This window comes from Trachypithecus francoisi, unplaced genomic scaffold (assembly GCF_009764315.1).
Source record: "Trachypithecus francoisi isolate TF-2019V2 unplaced genomic scaffold, Tfra_2.0 Lachesis_group4, whole genome shotgun sequence".
NCBI classification, from domain to species: Eukaryota; Metazoa; Chordata; class Mammalia; order Primates; family Cercopithecidae; genus Trachypithecus; species Trachypithecus francoisi.
The window spans coordinates 68,276,849-68,298,980 of NW_022681469.1; the positions used below are offsets into that span (position 1 = coordinate 68,276,849).

General features: G+C 38.7%; 1 protein-coding gene across 10 annotated transcripts in view; it reads left to right on the forward strand.

Moving 5' to 3' along the window:
* Positions 1 to 20,602, forward strand: part of ADAM22 (ADAM metallopeptidase domain 22) — a 255,535-nt gene extending 234,933 nt beyond the window's left edge. For 3 of the 10 annotated variants that reach the window (XM_033194589.1, XM_033194591.1, XM_033194586.1), the window contains 3 exons: positions 1,798 to 1,908; positions 10,621 to 10,744; positions 13,964 to 20,602. In XM_033194589.1, the coding sequence (XP_033050480.1) occupies positions 1,798 to 1,908; positions 10,621 to 10,744; positions 13,964 to 13,984 (256 nt within the window). In that variant the 3' untranslated portion in view covers positions 13,985 to 20,602. Of the gene's footprint in view, positions 1 to 1,797; positions 1,909 to 4,109; positions 4,197 to 10,620; positions 10,745 to 13,963 lie in introns of all 10 variants that reach the window. The other 7 variants (XM_033194595.1, XM_033194593.1, XM_033194587.1 and 4 more) reach the window with 3 other exon arrangements.
* The last annotated feature ends 1,530 nt before the right edge of the window (positions 20,603 to 22,132 follow it).

Here is a 22,132-nt window from a genome sequence, read left to right on the forward strand (position 1 = left end):
CTCAGACTTATGGAATAAGTTTCCCTTTTAAATTTTCTATCTGAGAACATTTAAAAGGGCATTTTCCTAAACTTGCTCTTTAACTGAATCATTGTCACTAAATGCGACATTATCCATTTTAAATGATAGCCATGCATTTACTTTTTTTTTTTTTTTTAAGGGGGATGGGTTTGGAAGTCACATTTAAAGTCATTTATAATGAAGTAAATAATGTACTTGTTTTGTTTGTTTCTCCACTTAAGAAAGTACAAGCAAAACAAAACCTCCTCTAATCTTTATCTCCCTTCATGGAATAAAACACATGCTTAGTATCCTTTTGGACTGAACTTGCCACCTGGTTTTTTTACCCATTCTATTTTATCCTTCCTAAAACTTGTTACTTATTTCTCACTGTAGTGATAGTTATTATTTCCAGGATCTCTATTGCTTCTTCACGCCTTAATACTTGGAAAGTCTGAATAGCAGGTATTTGTTAACTGCTTGTCAAAAACTTATGTTAGCTTTTCCATCATATACCCTGCCTTTTTCAGTCCAGGAATAATAACATTGCCCTGAAATTTGGACCTTCCACCTGAATGGTATTGTCTTGTAAGTGGCTTGTCAACATTTACTAGAGGATACTTTATAGACACAATAGACAATTTCAAGTGATACCATTGCATGGTCCAGAATGGCATCATAGAATTCCATCATAAATAACTAATGTGTTAGAGTTTATCTTATCCATTCCCAAAGCACTTGTATGCTTTAGGGCTCATTGTTGATAAACTCTTCTTGGAATGTTGTTTGGTTTGTTTTGCATGAGGTCACCTAGTAAGAGCTCCTTAACTTATCTTAGTTGCTCACAGGTGTACAGATAAAATTGCAAAATGTTCTTTAGAAGTTCCTTGTGTACTGTTTAGTGTTCTAACAGCATTTCCTATAACAAGGCTTCAAAAACCCCTAAGTTAAAAAAAAATCAGTATTATGTTAAAGCTATGAGCTTAGGACCGAAAGCACATTTGATGTTTAACAATATTCATACAATGTTTTCTAGAGCAGTTACTTATTTTTAAAAGTGTTATGTATAATTTCCACTCACATTGTACGATTAAAATTGTAATACTGCAGATAGCCTTTGAGAAATCTTGCCTATGAGATAATTAAATTATAATATTTAATATGACATTATAATAGGTTCATCTTTGTGAGGGAGAAGTATTAAGGACTTCCTCAGATTTTTCAGACTTTTCTGATTTTGGTTACATGACTCATGTTAATTAAATGGATCCAAGTCTGTAAAGCTGACCACAATTCTCACATACCTTCTTGTACAGGAACTGTCTTTCTATATATACATACATATATACATATATATACACACACACACACACAGACACACACGTATATATTTTCTTACAAGGATTCCTGATAGGTAGCATATCAAGAATTATGTATGCAAACTTTTAATACTTTCCATATTTAAGTAATCCCATTTGCTTCTGATAGTATAATACCATTTCTGTGACTACAGGAGGAACAAATTCACAACTATCTCTTATTTTTTCAAATAAGAGGTATTTCTGGTCCATTACTCAAAATTCCCTTTAATACCTCATTATTCCAAAAGATGATGAAAAATTGGGACATGAATTAAAACATGCACCGTAAATACATGCTCTGCTAATTAACAAAATAAAATGTCCTCATATATTGTATTGTTTTTCCAGTCAAAACTTTTGCATCTTCCTCATTGTTGTAAATGATATAAACAATTTTTTTGGCTTAGACTTTGTATTATATATTGTGTTTTTACAGGAGGGAGCCCCAAGCACCTGAGCCTGGGCACTCCCTCGCCCAGACAGTCCCATCCCAAGGCATAAGCCCCAGGGGCTCTGACAGCCCCCAGACAGGGAGTCTGGATCACAGGTCAGTCTCCACCTGCCCCTTCATTCTGGGCTGCCACTTAATCTCCTTCCAAGTCCTTTCCTTGGCTGAGAACAGGGTCATTTGATCTTTGAGCGAGCCCCCATGTTTGCTTGGAGGTGCTCCTGGTCCAGCCAGCACCAGCTAATTTTCCTTTGCTTTTCCATCCTGGAAAACACAAAGAGCTCCCCTATGCCATCTAACGCATTTTTTTTTTGCATGTTGCGCTATATGCCAAGGCAAGCCACATAGGTAGATTTACTGCAACGTGATAAAATCCCGTCACTTCAGCCACCATGACCTTGAGATGTCAGGAAGCTCACCGTGAAGACATTTTCATGGCCAGATCCCCAGAAAGAACATAAAATTAAGAGTTCTTTTCAGTGAAGAACTCTTTGGTGAAGTGACCACAGCCTTCTGAAATGCTCCCTGAAACAGGAAAAAGTCCATCAAGTGCAAGTCAACCCATGTTGTTGTAGCATTCATGGAATAGCTGTGGCAGCAGTCCTTTGAGTTTCTAAGACTGTCAGTGAAAGGAACAAATGTCTCCTCCCGGAAGTGGCCGTCTGCCTGTGGGTGACTCACTTTGCTGTGTGGCTATGTTTCACCTGATTACAGCTGCATGGGCTTTTTCTATGGTTTTCCCCAGGCCAGAGCATTCACTAGCCTTCATTTGTGGCTGCACTTGGCTTTTTGACTTTCTCTTTTTGTTGAGAGTCTCAGTGGAAATCTTTATGCAAAAGTTTTAATTGGCTATCTGTGAAAGCACAAGTTGGCAATGATTGTGGCTAAAGGCAAAACTAGTGTGAGTTGTTTCTGAGTCAGGAGATACTATCTTACCAAAAATGGTTTTATAAGCAGAAAAAGCAACTGAACCCTTCTTTCAGAAGGGAATTTCACAATGCTATTTTGTATAGTACCCCGATTGAGGGAAAGGGCTGTGGAAAAAATAACCTGATATTTTTATGTAATTGGAAATGTAGTCTTCCATATTGATGAACAGCTCAATAACTAAATATGGGGGAAAGAAGCAAAATGTAACCAAAAATAAATAATGTATTTTATAATTTCCCCTGGTTTGTTTACAAATAACTTATGTTTTATAGAGCTTGAATCTTTATTGTCTATAGTATCTCTAGAAGTTACTTTTTAAATGAAGAAAAGAAAAAAAGAAAACCTCCAAATTCTTCCAATATGGAATTTGTTAAATCTACATTATTTCACAAGGGCAGACTCTGAAGGGGATGTATTTTTGCTTGGCTCCCAGGGTAAAAATCAAAGGAAACTCTGGGGAAAACCAACAACTTAGACCTCCCTACAATTTTGTTACCTTTAAAATTTGCACAGTAATTCTGATGGAAACATTGCCAGATCCATCAGGGAAATGCTAAGTAAGTTCATTATTATTCTCTGGCAGTCATTCACACAATTCATGGTGAGACACTTGGAAGGCAACCTCTGAGGGTTGGTTCCTAATGGAAACATGAGCACTTTATTTTGGAGTGCACAAAGAAGAGGAAGGAACACTGCAGCTGCAACTAAATTACTAAATCCAGCTTCAAGATCATGGAGACCTATTTAGACCACACTTAATGCGCATTGAGGCTCCGGGATCAAAAGAGTGGGACCCTATCTGCTCCTTACAGAGCCAACTGGAACATACTTTCATGTTGACTCCAGCTTGGGATCCTCTATAGGGAGTAAGACAGTGGTCATGTAAAAGCCTTCTTATATTGGAAAGAGAACTTTGTTCCTTTTAATTGTTCTTAAGGTGTTGTATGCCCAAATGCCAGATTGGAATTGCAGCCATCTGAATATTTTCAAAAAGCATCATTGTCATTTAAAAACCAAAGAGCCAAATGAGAGGTGGCCTGGAAAAAGCCACTTTGGAGGTGGGTGACTGGGACTGCTGACTGTACTGTGATTGAAAGGGAGCTTCTAATTCACTTTGGGAAGCCACTGGAAAAGGCTTTCCCAGAAATGTTGAATACATTGTAGAATGCCTTGATTGAGCCTTGTTGTAGCTAAGATTATTCTCATGTCATTGTATAGACTGCCTCATAATCACCCAACATCCATTTTGGTTTATTTGCCATGGTCACTTGCATTTGGAGGGTGAAGACATCCTTGCTAAGCTTGTGCTGTGTATTTTCAGATTTTCTATCTTGTTCTGCTTTCTTTGTTCCTTCCATTGCTTTCTGCAGGTATTTAAACCCATGGTTCAAAAGAGACTATAATGTAGCTAAGTGGGTAGAAGATGTGAATAAAAACACTGAAGGACCATACTTTAGGTATTTTATAAATTAATTTTTATATCCTTCTCAAACTCTCCCAGCACATACAAATACTGTAGTGTGACTGGCTCTCTATCTTGTATCTCCCAATACAAGTTCCTATAGGTGGAAAGGGGTCCTTGTTTATTTGCTGCCTTTTGACTCTGTTTTTGCTTCGTGAGCAAGTCTGGTTCTTTTCTGAATGTTTCAAATAAAGCCATTTGAAAGGGTTGCCATTTAGTGCATGTCCCTATCACCATCTTAAGCTTTTTAGTAGCTTTCTCTTCATTTTATGCTATGTAGTGTTCTATGGGCATGAAACATACTTTCCACTAATAAAGAAGCACTATTAACCTGAACAATTTAGTTTCTAGAATCTAGCAGTTTCATAATGCATTTTTCCTACTTACTGTCTAAGAGTGCATAGTGTATACAAAAATTCAAGGGAAAACGTGTAAAGAAACTAAGTGAAATGTGATGGGATTTTACTTGGATAGAAACAATGATTTGGTCTAACTGAAAAATTACTGAGACAACATTGACCCCATGGGAGTATGTGGAATGAGTTTAGGTTTTATTTGTTCAGTATGACCATTTCCTACCAGAGAAAGGCTGTGCTGAGAAGTGTTTTACAGATTCTCAACAAAGCATGTAAGGAATTTTTTATGCTAATAAAAGTGTTGTCATCTAATACTTCAAATAGAACAGGAAGCAGCTGGAAATGTATTCTTGACTCACAAAATAGAAGAATATCGCTACATTTTAGAAACTATCAAATTTACTGAATTCACTGCAGCTCTGTGTGACATTTACAGGTCAGAAAGAATTTCCAAGAGTTCTTAATGGCATTTTTCACCCTTTCTAATAAAGTGATTTCCTAGAGGTAAATGTCCACTTTATATCTGACTACTTTGTGGACAACTAAGGTAAAGGAGAAATATGTACTCAATTACTACCTCTTCAGAACACAATTTTACAATAAACTTTCATGTTACTGATTGCCATGTCTTGGGTCAACATTGAACAGATATCAAAATACATATGTGTTTTTAACTCTCAGCACCCGTATAAGGTGGACTCTCTCTTCCAGTGTACCATTTAGTTTAGTTATGTATAGTTTGAGAAAATGATTAGACCTACCTGCCTTTTAATTCGATCCATAACATTTGCATATGCCCCAAGGAAAGCATAACTCCTGCCTGCTCATAAAAATATATCCTGCTTTTATACCCCATCTTTCCCTCCTGCCCTGCCCCTCTGCTTGTCCCACACTTTCCCACACTTAACCTCATACACATACACTCACATTCAAACATCCCACCCTCATCTGTAGCTCCCAAGATGGCCAACATCAGGAAGACAGGTAAGATGATTTTGACTGTTATTTGGAATCTTGGCTCACCTGCAGTCCTATTTCTCCTTTCTATTTTCCTCAGGCTTGTGGGCAGATTGTAATTTGTACCAGCCATGGATCCAAAACAGAATGACTTTGGTCCTATATGGGTTAGGGTTTTTATTCCCAAATGGATTTAGCATTTTTGCAGCAATAATTTGTGAAATGGTACCCCGGAAGAGTTGATTCACCTCCCCTGGGTGAACTGAGTAGTTTATGTGGCTCTCAGAGAAAGAGGTCACGTTTCTTAAAATCAGCACCCAGGTCTGCCCAGAAGCCGCATGACTAAATGCAATTCGGATGGGGAAATGCTTTAGCACCCCTGATTGCACGTGCAAAACTGCAAGGACAATTTTAGAGGGTTCCTTTATTTTCTATTCTAATATGAGATGTTGATTCCTACAGTAGATAGTGAAATTAAGAATTAATTGTTAAAAATCATATTTATGTTTAAAGGTTAAAGTTCTGTGGACAGTTACAATGTAACTGTCATTTTTGGGTTAATACAGGTGATAAGATTTGAAATTCAATACAGCATTTCTGTGGTGGTGGTAAATAATTGAGATGGCCCAGAACATTTAACACAGTGATTCTAATGCAAGGGACAATTTCATCCACTCTCTATCCAAGCCAAGCCTCACATAGGAGCCCCAAAGTGCATCCACACCTTGGCTTGTGCCTTGCCAACTCTATGCTTAGGCTCCGATCTGCTTCATCTGTGGCCAGGTCATTCAGGATTACCCTTCCTGTCAAACTCACCAGTGAGGGCAAAAGTCACCTTATTGTTTTTTGTAGAGACGTGATCTCACCATGTTGCTCAAGCTGGTCTCAAACTCCTGGGCTCAAGCAATCCACCTGCCTCAGCCTCTCAGAGTGCTGGGATTACAGCCATGTGGTGTTGGCTTTGTGGCATCCTTATCAAAATGCAATCTGCAGCAAACTGGTTCAAAATATAGTCCAGCATTTAAAATATAGTAGCCACACTGCTAGGGAGAACAAGGCAAATGCCTAAATAGATATTGAATGATGAGAGTGCCTCTGCTGTGCCCCCTTATCCAGTTTCGATATAACAGTGGTTGCTCAGATTGTTCTCTGCATGAATTCGGGCCACCAGGAAGAAGCAAGTGAGATCAGGACAAGTGCATTATCTTGCCACACCCAGATCCTGGATGCAGTTCTGTTATAAGCTCTCAGAAGGTATCCTTACTCTCAGGTATTATCCCGTTGATTACTTACTTCATCAGGGTTTTCAAGTCCACTTCCATGATTCTATGGAATTTTTGGTGACTCTGAAAGAAAATGAATAATTACAACTATCGTGTATCAAGTGCCTGTGATATACCTTTATTCCTCACATCCTAAGGTGTAGGCATTCTTATTACCTTTCTGTAGATGGAGGAAACTGAGGTACAAAGAGTAATTCAAGGTGGCACAGCTAGTAAGTGTCGGAACCAAAACTAGAGCCTGGCTCTGAATCTAAAATCTGTACCTTTTCCATTTCACTTTAATTAAAAGTAGCAGAGTGGATACTGATGACTTGAATCGTCCCTTACTACACTTAACAAATTCTCCTGGATCTAGGCCGGGCATGATGGCTCACGCCTGTAATGCCGACACTTTGGGAGGCCGAGGTGGGCGGATCACGAGGTCAGGAGATTGAGACCATCCTGGCCAACAGGGTAAAACCCCATCTCTACTAAAAATACAAAAATTAGCTGGGTGTGGTGGTGCCCGCTTGTAATCCCAGCTACTTGGGAGGCTGAGGCAGGAGAATTGCTTGAACCTGGGAGACGGAGGTTGTAGTGAGCTGAGATCACACCACTGTACTTCAGCCTGGCGACAGAGCGAGACTCCATTTCAAAAAAATAAATAAATAAAAATAAAATAAACTAACAAATTTTCCTGGATCAACCTACTATAAAACTCACATATGAACACAAGTGAATAAGAGTTGGACTTGTGTCCCTCTCCATGTTCTGGCCTGGTTTTTAGCCTGTCCTTGGGTGCAGAACTGAACTGAGGTTGGCCTTACAGGCATATATACAGAAGGTAATCCCAGGAAGTTTGATGTAGCCCCAAGAGGCACCCCAATCCACTGGCACACAAACATACTTTGTGTAATTCTAATAGAGTATCCATTATGGTAATTATCATTTTTTAAAATACAGTAATGGACTGGGCAGGGTGACTTATGCCTATAATCCTAGCACTTTGGGAAGCCGAGGTGGGTGGATCATTTGAGGTCAGGAGTTTGAGACCAGCCTGGCCAACATGGTGAGACCCTGTCTCTACTAAAAATACAAAAATTACCCAAGCGTGGTGGCACACTCCTATAGTCCTACCTACTCAAGAGACTGAGGCAGGAGAATCACTCCAACCCGGGAGGCAGAGCCTGCGGTGAGCGGAGATCACACCAACTACATTTCAGACTGGTTGACAGAGTGAGACTCCGTCTCAAAAAATAAAATAAAATAAAATGCAGTAATAATAATGGTTGACTTGTATCCAGTGATGCACTTTACTTTTTAAGTGAATGAGCTGTGCTGGTGGCTGGCTTTAGGTGAAAGCAAGGCTGGAACTGCTAGGCAAGTAGTCAATCAAGGTCAGAAAAGAGCCTGGAGATAATTTTGAAGAAATGTCTTCCTTAGACATTTGTGAGACATTTCGAGTTTATTTTCCCTAAAGTGTTTTACCCTATCGTGGCATCTAGTCCTGTTTTGACTCCTGCTCTGGTGCTCTCCATCCCCCCAAGGATAATCACTTTTATGCTGCCACATACCACCCAGCCTCCAGGACCCTTTCCCTGCTAAAACTTTCCTGCTGGGCTTCTCTTCCCCTCAGGGTCCAAGGTGCCAATTAACAGGCATGTTTTATTATTCTTTACTTCTGTTTTGACTCCTGCTCTGGTGCTCTCATCCCCCCAAGATAATCACTTTTATACCCGCCTCCAGGACCCTTTACCCTGCTAAAACTTTCCTGCTCAGCTTCTCTTCTTCCCCTCAGGGTCCAAGGTGTCAATTAACTAGTGTGCTATTTTAAGAAGAAATATATGTGCAATTTCTTTGGGGTTCTGGAGAAAATCTCCTGTTTTTGTTCTAACTTAATTGGCTTTGCCCATAGGAAGATATTTGAGGGGAAGACTGGACCTTCAGCACCCCTCATTGGAATGGCTTTGTACATGTACCAGGCTGGCCATTTGGACCCATGGCCAAACATTCCAACTTTAAGCTGGAATGACTGTGAAGCTAAAAGCTAATAGCTAATGATGTGGACACACATGCTGCAGCAGATTAAAAAGATGCCTCGTCTTGCATGATCCCCTAAAGTAAACAAGATTTAATTATTTGTTTGTGTACCTTACTAGCTTTCCTAAACTTGGATATTTTATCAGTAGTGATTAGGCTAAAAAGCTGATGCCAGGTTAACAGTCCTCATTTTAGAAAGATGCATTTAAATATCTAAATGCAGAAGTTTGCCATCATCTTATATGTACCAAATTTGTTTCTTAAAGATCATAGTCCTATTTAAAGTGTTTTTCTAAAATAAAAAAATTAATTTCTCAATTAAAAAATATGAAGTAGTACATTGCTTTAATAGAACTTTAGAGAATTTGAAGTACTAGTATTAGTTACACCCATCCACTCCGCAATGAAGAGCATTAACATAGGAGAAATCAAAGAGCTGCTGTGTTCTAAGCATTCAGGCAAAGGAGTGGTCCTAGCCATTTTTCAAAAATAGGAGTTACAGATTAAAAGTGAATTGTACCATTCTTCATTCTTAAAATCTATCAAGAATGTTCACTACTACTATCTTCGGGTGTGTAGGAAAAATTATTTTCAAACTTTAGCTTGAATTCAGTGTCCATAAAATGGAAATTAGTATGAAAACTATGGCAGAACCAGAGCAAAGGATAATGTATGCATGCAAACCAAAATTTAAAACAAGGAAGGAAAAAAGACACCTTTATGCTATTGAATGTGGCATAGGCAGTAGATCTTGACCTACCCAATGCTACCCCTACCCCTCCCAGCCAACAATCCCAGGCTGGGTCAGTCACAGCAGATGAGGTGCATTCTACTGAAATAAATACTTCTGCTGTAATGTGGCAGTGTAACCAGTTCAGCAATGTGGGTTTTTACCACCTTGCACCAGGGATTAAGGAGCAGTGGATGTGTAGTGGTAACGTTTGTGAATGGAATAGGTACTACAGTTATCACATCTGTTTTTCATTGATATGTTATGAGTAGGCATTTTTTACTCAGCTGTTTTTTTTTTTTTCACTTTAAAGACAAGTTAGCAATAGATATGGGCTTGTGTAGTATGTTCAGCTTAGTCATAAATTACCACTACACATGCAAAACCAATCAAGTACAGCATAATAAACCAACAGCTTACATAGAAATGCTGATGGTAGGGACTAATTAGACCATTTTTGTATGTTCTCATCATACTTTGTTTGGCTGGAACTCTGCACTCCTTACTGCTTGCATGTTTACTAATTTATTAAAAGCCCTGTATTTGCCTTTGTTCCTTCACAACTAACACACTGGCCTCTGAATGCATGAGTGTTGTGTAAACTGGTGTGTGATTTAGCAACTAATAAATATATCAATTGTAATGGATTTTAAGATCTTAAGAGAAAATTGGAATTATTGTACTTAAACATTTTTACATTAAGTGGTAAAAATAAGGCACAATATTAATATTTTATACACGTAATTTACCATTATAAGCTCTTAGAATAATTTCATCCCTTCTCCACTTTAGCTTTTTATCTGTTCTATAGGATACATTTTTAGTGGCTTGTAGTTTAAAAGTATCATTCTATGTACTAACATTTAAATAATCCATTGCAGTCATGAAATTAGGAAGATAAAATTGCAGCATTTCACTGTTGAGAATGACAGAATATCTTCCCAGTAGTTAAATCTTTGCAGTAGTGGCATATGAAAGTTAGAAGTCAGAGGGTTTGTTCTGAACCCACTTTTCAGATATTTGAAAAATGTTAGGCAATCACATGATGTTTATTTCATGTTCTCAACATCTCAGGACTTTATCTCCTGCCAAGTCTCCTTCTTCATCAACTGGGTCTATTGCCTCCAGCAGAAAATACCCTTACCCAATGCCTCCACTTCCTGATGAGGAGAAGAAAGTGAGCCGACAAAGTGCCAGGGTATGTGGAAACCTCTTCCATGTGCTGACATGCTCAGTCATTATCATTTATCTGTGAGTTTATAAAAGAGAGAGCCATTTTTCCTCCCTTGTTCCTAAGAAAATGAAAAAATCAAACTTGAAAATAAGGAGATTCTTGGGACTTTTGGCTTCAGATTTATATTTGCAAATAGTTCAATCTACATTGATATAGTCTAGATACATTTTGTGTAATTAATTGCTCTCTACATATTATTATAGCTAATATATTAAAACCTTGAGTAAACAAAACACTGTATTTTTCTATATCACCTTTTACATTTTAATCACACTGCCACTCTGTCTCACAACATTCCTGAAACATATCAGTATGTGGAATTCGAGATACAGTAGAGTTTAGAGAGGCAGACTTGCCCTCAGAGACTTAAGTGAAAGATACAACCAAAGAATAATTACCGGCCAGGCGCGGTCGCTCATGCCTGTAATCCCAGCACTTTGGGAGGCTGAGACGGGCGGATCACGAGGTCAGGAGATCGAGACCATCCTGGCTAACACAGTGAAACCCCGTCTCTACTAAAAATACAAAAACTAGCCGGGCGAGGTGGCGGGCGCCTGTAGTCCCAGCTACTCGGGAGGCTGAGGCAGGAGAATGGCGGGAACCCAGGAGGCAGAGCTTGCTGTGAGCTGAGATCCAGCCACTGCACTCCAGCCTGGGTGACAGAGCGAGACTCCGTCTCAAAAAAAAAAAAAAAAGAATAATTACCTTCATTCATGTCCAGGCTCTGTTGTGGTCATTTACACTGTAATGTTGATCTTCTTAGAAATAATGTTGCAAAAAAATAAAATAAAGCTTATAAGCCTCGGCAGTTTTAGCTGCTGGTTAGACTTTTTGGTCTTAAGAGATGTTTCGGAATTTCTTTGATCCTAAACCTAAATTATGTGGTTCAAGGTAAACGTGGATCATTCAAATTTTAATTTAACTCAGAGTCAGTAAGAAGGCACAAATAATTAAAAGCTGTGTAGATCACTATAATCCAAAAGTCTTTAAAAACTACCAGCAGTGTTTTGTTAATAATAAAAAATTACCATTGTATGTTAATATGAGAAATGGTAAAAGATAACAAGACAATTCAGATTCCCAGCACTCAGCTTTGTGAATTAACAGAAGACTTCTTGATAGATAGCTAGTTGTTCATGATGTCATGTGTGATAATGAAATCTGAGACTGATATCATTCCTGCCCTCCTCAAAGAATTGTCTAAGTGTAGCACCCGACTTTCTTTCTGCTAAATTGTCTGTATCCCTGTTTTGCTCCATCAAGTTAGGGACATTCCCTCAGCTGTTATCATGTCAGAGTTTGGGTTATTGGAGATGTTACCACACAAGAGCCTGTAAAAACGATAGCTCTCCAGAAAAAGTGGCTGGCCCACGGCCCCTTTCCTGGGCTGAGCAGATAACTACAAAGACTCTGGCTGCTGCGATTGTTACGTGAAAGGTCTGACTTGTTCTATGCACTGTGGAACAGCCACATAAGCATGTGGCAGAATCCTACCAAATACACAGCCCCTGTCATTGGGATGTCTGTGTGGGCTGTAGAGAGTGGAACAAGCAGATCTTCCTATCAGCAGCCCCTCTGTTACCACCACATAGGTGTGGGCCAAGGCATGCCTCATGCTGAAAGTGATGCTTAGCAATTGCTCATTTTATCCCATTGGGGTAGTCATGACATTCAGGTTTTTCCCAATGTTATTCATTTGTCCCTCCCTTCTTTCTCCTTTCTGTCACATATTATTTTTAATCTTTATAAAAAAATATTGAGGAAACTTCAGCTCTCCAAGGCCAGAGTCTAAACCCTTTAGCCCTCCAGACTATCATCTGAGCATCAATTCAGATCGTCTTTGCTCCGGATCCACCACAAGCCCCATTTAACTCCTCTCCACCACCAGTGTCACCCATTCACGAAGATCCCCACAGTTCAGATGTTCATTTGGTTTCCAAGGGGTTGGCGTCTTTTCAATAAAAAGGACATATAAAGCAGACCTAAGGTAGATAGGATGGTGGCTTTACCACAGTCCTGTGGGGTAGGCAGACTTGGGCATTAAGAACAAGATTTCCATGAAGATTTGGGAGAACCTATTAAGGGAACCTATATAGAAACATCTACTTAATCACTTGGCTTTTTCTCCTTTTTCTTTCCCAGAAACTCATTATATATACAGTGACATGTATCAAATGTCCAGTAAAAATGGAATGTGAATGGAAATTGGATACAACCTAAGTCACTCTGGTCATAGCCTTTGTTTATGTTTGTAATAATTATATCTAAATTATATTGCCTGTAAACATATTTCATCAGCTTGATCTTTTTAAATTGGTCTTCCTTTTCTGGTGAACTGAGTTGCATTCATATCTGATCATGTCACACTTGTTATTAGTCCATTAAGGTGATTGCTGAACATTGTAGAATTTCGATCTGAACAGGGCCAACATAAAGAGCTCATGGCAAAAGCAAGGAGAGGGTAGGAGGGACAGCATGAATGAAGGGACATCCTGCCTTGAATGTATCATTCCACTGTGATACCTCAGCTCATGAGAGAGAACCATTTTTAAGGAGGTAGTGATAGAATTGGAGTGTATGGCAGTGATTTTCAAGTGGGCGATAGTGGAATTGATGGACTCACACTTCCCTGATGTCAGTGGTTTTCTGTTGTGGCTGCACAAGGGAATCATCTGCAAAGCTTTTAAAATATTCTTACGCCTGAGTCCCATCCAGAGAGATTTTGATTTAGTTGGTCTGGTGCGCTGCCTGGGAAGCGGAATTGTAGAAACCTTCCCAGATTAATGTAATGTGCAGCTGAGGTTGAGAACCACTGCTCTAGCTGGCTGTCTTGGAATCCTGGGGAAAGGAAGGGCATGTATAGCTTAAAAAATAATATTTTAAATTCTTTTATCTCATTTGAGACACAATATTTATTCAAAATGTTTAGTAACATTAAATGAGGATGTGATGGTTTTTGTATCAAAAGATGGCTGTTGTTAAAAAGGTTGAGACACAGGTTTTGAGGAAAGAGAGAGCTAAAAGTTGGAGTGTTTATTCTATCCACTTTTTAGACTTTGCAAGAGTGTGCATCCACAGTCGCATATATGTGGATGGAATCACTGAATCTTTTTCATCTCCTACTCAGAATACATCTGCTTCCTGCTTTCACAATGTGCAATTTTGCTCTTTTCTGTTGTGCAGCTATGGGAGACATCCATTTAAGATCAACTGTTTACATGTGATACATCGAAAACTGTTTACTTCAACTTTTATAGAAACCCAGGCTCATGGAATCACTGCAAATCTATCTGCTCTTCAGACAATACGAAGACCCTCTGAGATGCTACAGGGGAGAGGAAGCGGAGTCTCACATCTGGTTACCATTTTCTTTTTGTCATTGGCTTAGGATTTAACTGAATCATGACAAGAACTACTGAAATGTTACACTATAACATGGAACAATAAAGGTACTGGTATGTTAATGGATAATCTGCATGACAGATAAGATGTAGAAATATCCATAAAGTTAACTCATATGACCCAAATGTAGCAAGTTTCCTAAGGGACAATAGTGGATTCAGAACTTGAGGTTCTGAAGCACATCCTCACTGTAAACAGTAATGCTATATGCATGAAGCTTCTGTTTATTGTTTTCCATATTTAAGGAAACAACATCCCATAATAGAAACGAGCATGCAGGGCTAAGGCATATAGGATTTTTCTGCAGGACTTTAAAGCTTTGAGAGGCCAATATCCCATAGGCTAACTTTAAACATGTATTTTAATTTTTGTTCTGTTTTTTACTTTTCATATTTATATTAGCATACAAGGACAATTGTATATATGTAACGTTTTTAAAATTTTAAAAAATGCAGCTGTTACACACAAGTGTATTTTGCCAAATGCCTAAAAATTCAGTCACAATCACATCATCGTCATCCATCCAGTGATCTTCAAAGACTATAAGCAGGTAATGTTGTAAATATAGTGGTCAGTGCTGTAAATGTGTCTCTCCATAATTGGTATTTGTCCAAAACATGTGATATCCCTTTAACCTGTGCACAGTCTGGAGGCGCAGTTTTATTGAGTAAGTAATTGAGTGAGAGAACAAAATGCCCAGCAAAACTTCTGGCATCCACAGTTTGCTGATGCAGGAGCCCACTGTGCTCCTGATGGGCTGCTCCCTGGAAATCATCCACCCCATCCATCCATCCCATCTCATCCCAGTGAGCCAGCCCCTCAGCAACGTGTCCTGCTGAGATTAAGCAAGTGCACCAAAGACACATGAGACCACGTACTGCCAGTGAGCTGGTAGCTTCTAACTTGCCAATACTCTAACCCTTTGTGGCCTGAAGTTTTGTTCCTTGACAAAACTTTTCAGTCACCCTTATCTGTGAAATGAATGACTTGTTTTAACAAAAACAACTTTGACACCATTGATTAAGAATATTTATCATCACTGGGATGTGAATCCCAACAAGTCATTCTGCACTCAACTCTGGAGCAAGATGATGGAAGATTCTACTGTTTGAGTTGGGTAGCCTCAACCGTTCATAAAGGGTTAAGTTAGATCTGAACCACAGAGATGCAGTAACTACAAAGCTATACTAACAGCTGGCAGGGGGAAAGAATCTGATGCTTTGAACCATGTATTTTTTAATCCATAGGAAAATAAGATTCTATTTTAAAAGACCCTTCTTTAAAACCAAAGTTTGATAACTGTTATAATGGCAGATCCGTCATTCCAAAAGAAAGCTAGCTACCCTAGTGAGGCTGGAGATTGATGGGCTCAATCACATGGTCTGCTCTGAAGTATACTTCTGATTTCCTAATTTTCTATGTGTTCTTAAGATGTATGGAACCTGCAGACAGGGTTTCAGAAATAATCTCTAAATTTGATCCTTTTCCATAGTATCCATGGACAAAATCCATATCATCTTCATATGTAATCAAATTGATTACATATGATGCCCAAACTGAAGGGCCGAGTTAGAAGGCAGCATTTTGTGCTTTGTGTTTATGTCTTCGGTAATGGACCTCTCTTTTGAAAGTCTTTGAAATGGTTGGAAAACAATTTAATGATCCAAAATTACATAATGTAAAACAGCATTCTTCATGACAGGAAGGGATGTGATTGTTAATATGACCATAAAGCAATCCATCAGGCCAAGGTTTGGGTGAGTGTTGGGCACTGTTGCCACATAGCTCAAGCCAAGAACAGAAGGGCAGACAGATTGAAAGATGTAGCAAATAAAGTGACTTTTTACCAAGATCACTGTAATGTGCACTGAATGTTTCCTGGTATTGAGTGTATAAAAGGCTAATGCTATAAGGTTTATTTTGACTATACAAGAGTTTATAGATTTGAATATAAGGTGCCTCATGTAAATATGCTTCCTAGTTACAGGTACACAAACTCTAATTTGAAAGAATCCACAAATGGCTAGCTGAGAAGTTAACAGATCTCTGTCTATCATCCATCCGTGTGTCTTTCTTCCTTCACCTATTTTTACATGAAATTATTATTTCAAATGAAAATCATTATCATGTGCCTTTTGGGAGACATGGTTGCTCTAGAGGTATATAGTTTGTAATTACCCTCCTTGGAAGCTCCACCTTCCTGTGGAACTGAGTAAAAATTTTTATGTTTTATTTTTAGAGATTATGATTTTAGGTATATAGTAACTTTAATGTTCTATTCTTGGAATCTACTCTATCTCCCATGTTTAAACATTCTTAGAGCCATTTGTGATATTCATTGACACATTTGTAGTCTCAAGGGAGAGTTTCAAGAAGTATCTGTATGTATACTCATGGTTTGGGGTTCTAGAGGCATTACATCTAAATATTTATGACTTTTCATCCACTGAGGTAGGTAGCATTAAATATATAAGCACAGCATTATTTCTCTTTGAATATCTATTTTGAAGAGAAACTTTGAGGCCATATAACAGTTTATATCATGCAACTAATATTTATATTTCCCAATCCACTACAAAATCATTGCTAAGCAGAAGAGAGCAGTTACTTGGCCTTTATGTTTCATTGTATGCCTTTTCCCCCTCTTTCTAAAGTTTTATGCATTGATAAGACTACAGATTGGCACCCAGCTGCCCGAGATGTTCCATTTATCCATAGTCGTCTTTGTGCAGTCAACCCTGATTTAAAGGAACATTTAAATCTCTCCAGTAAGTGTCAACAGGAAGGCATGGGATAGCAGGGAGTCCTTACGGAGTGGACTGGCCACATGAACTGACCTCTGCATCCAGCCACTCTTTATTTAGATGGGAAGTGTCATGGTCCTCTGAACGCTGCAGGCTGGAAATGATCCCCAGGGCACATGCAATCTGTGGAAAGGAATAAATCAGACAGTGCAACATGATGAGGGCTTTCAATTTGCTGTGGTTGCTGTATTTTTAACAAGAAACCCAGAGCTTCGATTAGGAATAACCTATCAGAGTTGTTCCTTTAAAAAATATTGATGAATAAAGCAAATGTGGGCTTAAAATGCCAACTTATTTTTCACTTTGATATTGGTGCTTTAAGTGATGCCATAGTTTGTCTCTTTTCCCTCTCACTTTAAAAAGAATTTTAAAATTGTGTTTGTATATAGGGTCAGTCTGGCATAGAATTTCTGAAAGTAACATTAATAGGGTTTCTAAAGAAGTTGTCAGTAAGACAAAATTAGATATTCTGTGCACTTTCCAAGAAGGACTCTTTATGTTTGAATTTCAAAACAGGCTTACATTTCTTTTCTGTTGATTCCCTTGCATATCTACATAATTTAATCCTGTCTATTGTCCGAGATCTCTTATGGCTACTTTACCTGTTACCTTTTTTGGAATTTTGTTCTTTATGTTTTACAGTTACCTTTGGACCAGAAGATATATGATATTTTTATTCATTTTTTTTCAGTGTTTTAAAATAAGGTTTGTTCGTTTTATCCATTCATTTCCTATTGTCATGTAGTTCTATTTTAACCATATATATATAGTGCTTTAAATAAATTTTCTTATGTTATTATTTAGCACAATAATAAATCCTTATCTAAATAAAAGACTATTTTACTTTATTTTACTTAAAGGAAAGATAATTTATTGGCAGGATATTGAGTAGCTTGTAGAGTATTTGGGAAGGGGAGAGCCAAGTTAAGAACTGGCAGGAGTGAGGAGGGATGAGACAGCTGCCTGCACAGTCTGAGAGGACACATCTGGCTGCTGCCACTGGATGCCCACATGGGCAGCATATCATAAATATCACCCTACCAGTTGGTAAGTTGACATGAATTTTCCATGAAACGCTCTTGACTCCCGTTTGCACCGTCATATCTACTTTTTATGCACCTAATTATATTTTTCCTTTGAACTTTTATGTTTTTTTTTTTTTTTCTAAAACTGCCACCTAAATACCTTTCCACTCTGTTAAATGTATGGAGTCAAGATAAATTTCTCACTCTTGCTCTGCAGCTTAAGATGTATAGGAAGTAAACACTTCCATGGAATAGGGCTTAATTTGGGGCTCAGATGTTTGGTTTTTTTCCTCCTTAGATGTTTTTGAATGGATAAGACAACTCTGGTTTTGGAAGCAGCAACTTTTCTCCTGACCTGGAAGAACTAAGGACTTTAATAAACAATTTCCCGTTGATAGTATAATATAATGAGGGGCCCAGTCTGCTCTTGTGAAAATTGGCCCAGCGGCAGGCAGCAGCCCATCCCAGCTGTGTGTGAGTAGCCCTGCTGTTAAAAGTACACCTGCTGGGAATTGTTGGCACATGCTCATAGCATATGCTCTTGGGGGAGGTGCTTTTAATTCCAAGAGGAGCTTTTCTATCACATCGGCAGATGCAGAGCAAAGATGCAGCAGGACTTTAGAAAACAGGAGTGTTTCTATTGACATTTTATTCATTGCTTTGTTAGTCCCCCAAATGGAGCATCTTCTGGTTGTTTGTAAGCAGAAAAAACAAAACATTCAAAACCAAAAACCTAATTAGTACTTTTGTCCTTTATATCCATAGTCTGACAAGCAAGCAAGCTTCCTCACGGTGAGATTTTGAGGGATGCTTCCAGAACTGTCCTGCTTCCTATGTAGCTCCCCCTTCAGTAGCTGTGCAACTCTTTCCTCCTGACTAGGAACTTCTCTATTGTGGAAGTCAGTTCCTTTGGCTAAGCTGTCCCTTGAGAGAACCCTAGGATGCCCTAGGGAGTAGAGGTGGCAGGCATCTTTATCTTCGCCCACTGGCACATTAGCAGCTTATGCAACTTAGGAAGTCACTGGGAGATGAGTCCCAAGAGGGTGAATTTCAGGATGGGGAGGAGATAAGAAGCAGAGAACTTTGGGAGATCATGGGGCATTTAGTCCTGGCACAGATGCAGAATGAATACCCACAGGAAGATTCCTGAAGCCAGATACGCAGGAGAGCACACATTGTCACGAGGGGTGTGATGGGAAGAGAGGTGCTGGATGCCTAAGACAGACTTGTGTGCTTGGCAGATTGACTGAGTGTTGACTCTGAACACTTTGTGGTCCAGTCCATGATAGGTCAGTCACTCTTGCCTGATGCATCCCTGTTGCATTGTTCATAGAACCTGTATCATATGGGGAAGCTTCAAGGCTGGCAGGCTTTTCATCAAGTAATCATCATTTCATGTCCTTAAGTAGCCTTGAAATCAAAACCAGGCAATGTGTGTTTTTGGTTTTGTTTTACAAAAAGGCATACAATGAGACCAATTCTTAAGATAATGCACATACAGAATCATCAATAAAGTTTCAAAGAGTTTATGAAGAAAAGGTATTTTCCTTTCTTGTAAAAAAATATATTATATATATATAATATGCTGATCTGCATTCACCCTAGGGCTTAGCCTCTTGTTTTATGAATTTGCAGGCTGTGATTTGTGTTGGATGGTTAAGCTCTAAATGCAAATAGCCCCAATCTTTAAATATAGCGGTGCTAAGTTGAACAAGTAACACAATACAGAAAATGCTGATATGAATTAATACTTAGTAATAATACAAAAGTTCTTGCTAAATTATATATGTGTATCACTGCCTGATTAGAAACCCCACTTTTCTTTCCTAATCCAGCACAAAATCAAACTCTGATTCTACAACCAGTCTTTTTAAAGGGCAAAAATGACTCAACACCTTTGTTTTGTATGGAAAAACTTTTTTTTTTTTTTTTACACTAACTGCAAAAGTGCTTTAAAAAATGTTTATTCAGGATAACTAAGCATGTACTCCTTTTTTAACTTGCTGGAAGACTTGCCCCTCCAAACTAGCACCCCCAAAAGACAACTTCTTTCAGAAACTGGGTGTTTTACCTAAACGTAGTAGCTTAAATATTAGCCAGCAGTAGGTCGGCACTAGTGTTTTCCACGGTTATCACCTTTGACAGGTGATGTCCATCTATAAATAGTGGAAGCCACCCCATGGGGAGGTGTTAATAGCAGCATGGTTTCACTTTTGGTAATCAGGTAATCATGTGTATATACTTAGATTCGCATTATTTTAACATTTCTCTGCTACTCTGCACTTCAGGTTCGTTAAGCTATTTTAATAATTACTGGGGTTCTGGCAAACACCAATGGAAATGTATATGGCAACTGCTTTCCTGAGCAAGTGTAATTTGTTTTATGGCTGTTCAAGTTATAAAATTGCTCTTACATTGTAGGTAAACAAAATCTTGATGTTTTTAAAGGTCACTGTAACCTAAGGTTCAAATTTCTGGCACAGTTTTATTAGTATTCACTTCGAAAGCTAATAAGATACCATGGTTTTCTATGTTACTCTCATTGTAACATTAGTAAACTGACTTTCAATAAAAGATTTATGTTATTTTGATGCACGACTCTTTTCTCTTTTTTTTTTCCTCCCAGCCAGTTTCTCTTTCAGAAGCTTCGTTAGGGGTACAGTCAAGGGATTTTTTCTTTTCTGTTCACTGGTGTCCCAGAAGGGGTCACTAACATGATGAGAAATTGAGAAATATAAACCCTTTAGCAAAGCCTGAGTGCTCAATTTGTTGCAGTTTCCTCATCTGGATGGCAGAGGTAGTTTACTTATTTATCTGTTTGCCTCTCCTCGTAAGCACTTCCTCTCTCACCCTAATGAGGATCAATTTCCTCTAGCCTGTCCTGTAGACCAGGTGGTGGTGCTTAGTTAATAAGCTCACCTGTGCTGCATTCTAAAGCACTGAGCCTAGGATGGGCTCATGAGTTCATTGCCTAAAAACTGTTCCACCCTGGCAGTTTCATCTTCCAGGCAGGCATTTTACCTACCCATCATTATTCTGGCATTTGCAGGGTCCTTGCCATCTGCTCATAGGCTGCATAGGAAATAAGTTATGAGTAGTCAAGGTACTGTTTTAATGTGAGAAAAAGAGAAGGAAGTCATTGTTGAAAGGCTTATACATTTATTATGAGATTTTAAAAGTTTATGGTGATTACATGCTCCATTTCTTGTATTTATAATATTTTAGTCATATAATAATTCATTTAGATGAACACTGAAACAGTAACACACTCAGCTAGGCCAAAGCAAAGTCTAGTTCACAGATGGCAGAAGTTTTAGCTCACATGCCATCTCACGGACTTCACAGTACCACCTGGAACATCATGCTGAAGGAGAGTCTAAACTCCAGTTTGGCTCAATAGAAGCAAGAGCTTTAATTAAATATGACTGATGTGGTGCAAATCTATGCCAGCTATCCCCAGGAAGCACCAGGTCTCTGGCAGCCACATTCCTATGGAAGTGCACGAAATGTGTTAAAAGTACTTTATAAATCATGGATCTCTTGAAACATATGAGTAAAGCACACATCTCCAAAATAAAATTAAATCCTAAATGAGGGTGATTTGAGGAGCTTAATTCTGCAAATAGTTGAAGTATTCAAGCTTGAGCTCACAGCTTTACCATGCTCCAACTGGATTCTTTAAGAAAAAGTAAACAGACCAGGAAATAATTTTTTAAAGTAGTGGGTGAGGCTACACTAGAAGTATACAATGAATGAAACACAACCCAACATAAAATAGAAGGCAACAAATTCCACTTGTAATGAAGACTGGTTGTAATTAAAGGAGATGAATACATCAAATTTGTCAAGGGGAAGGAAACTTTCTAACTGCAGGGACATGCTGAAGACTATGCTCCATGCTTTTGGAAAGAATGGGTGAAAGCAAAAGGGGAGGAGATAAAGAGATTCGTTTGGAGGTATCAATAATTAAAACAATTAACTGAATGATGTCTGATATGGTTTGGCTCTGTGTCCCCACCCAAATCTCATCTCGAACTGTAATTCCCATGTGTCAAGGGAGGGACCTGTAAGCCCCACATCAAGGGAGGGAAGTGATTGGATCATGGGGGCAGTTTCCCCCA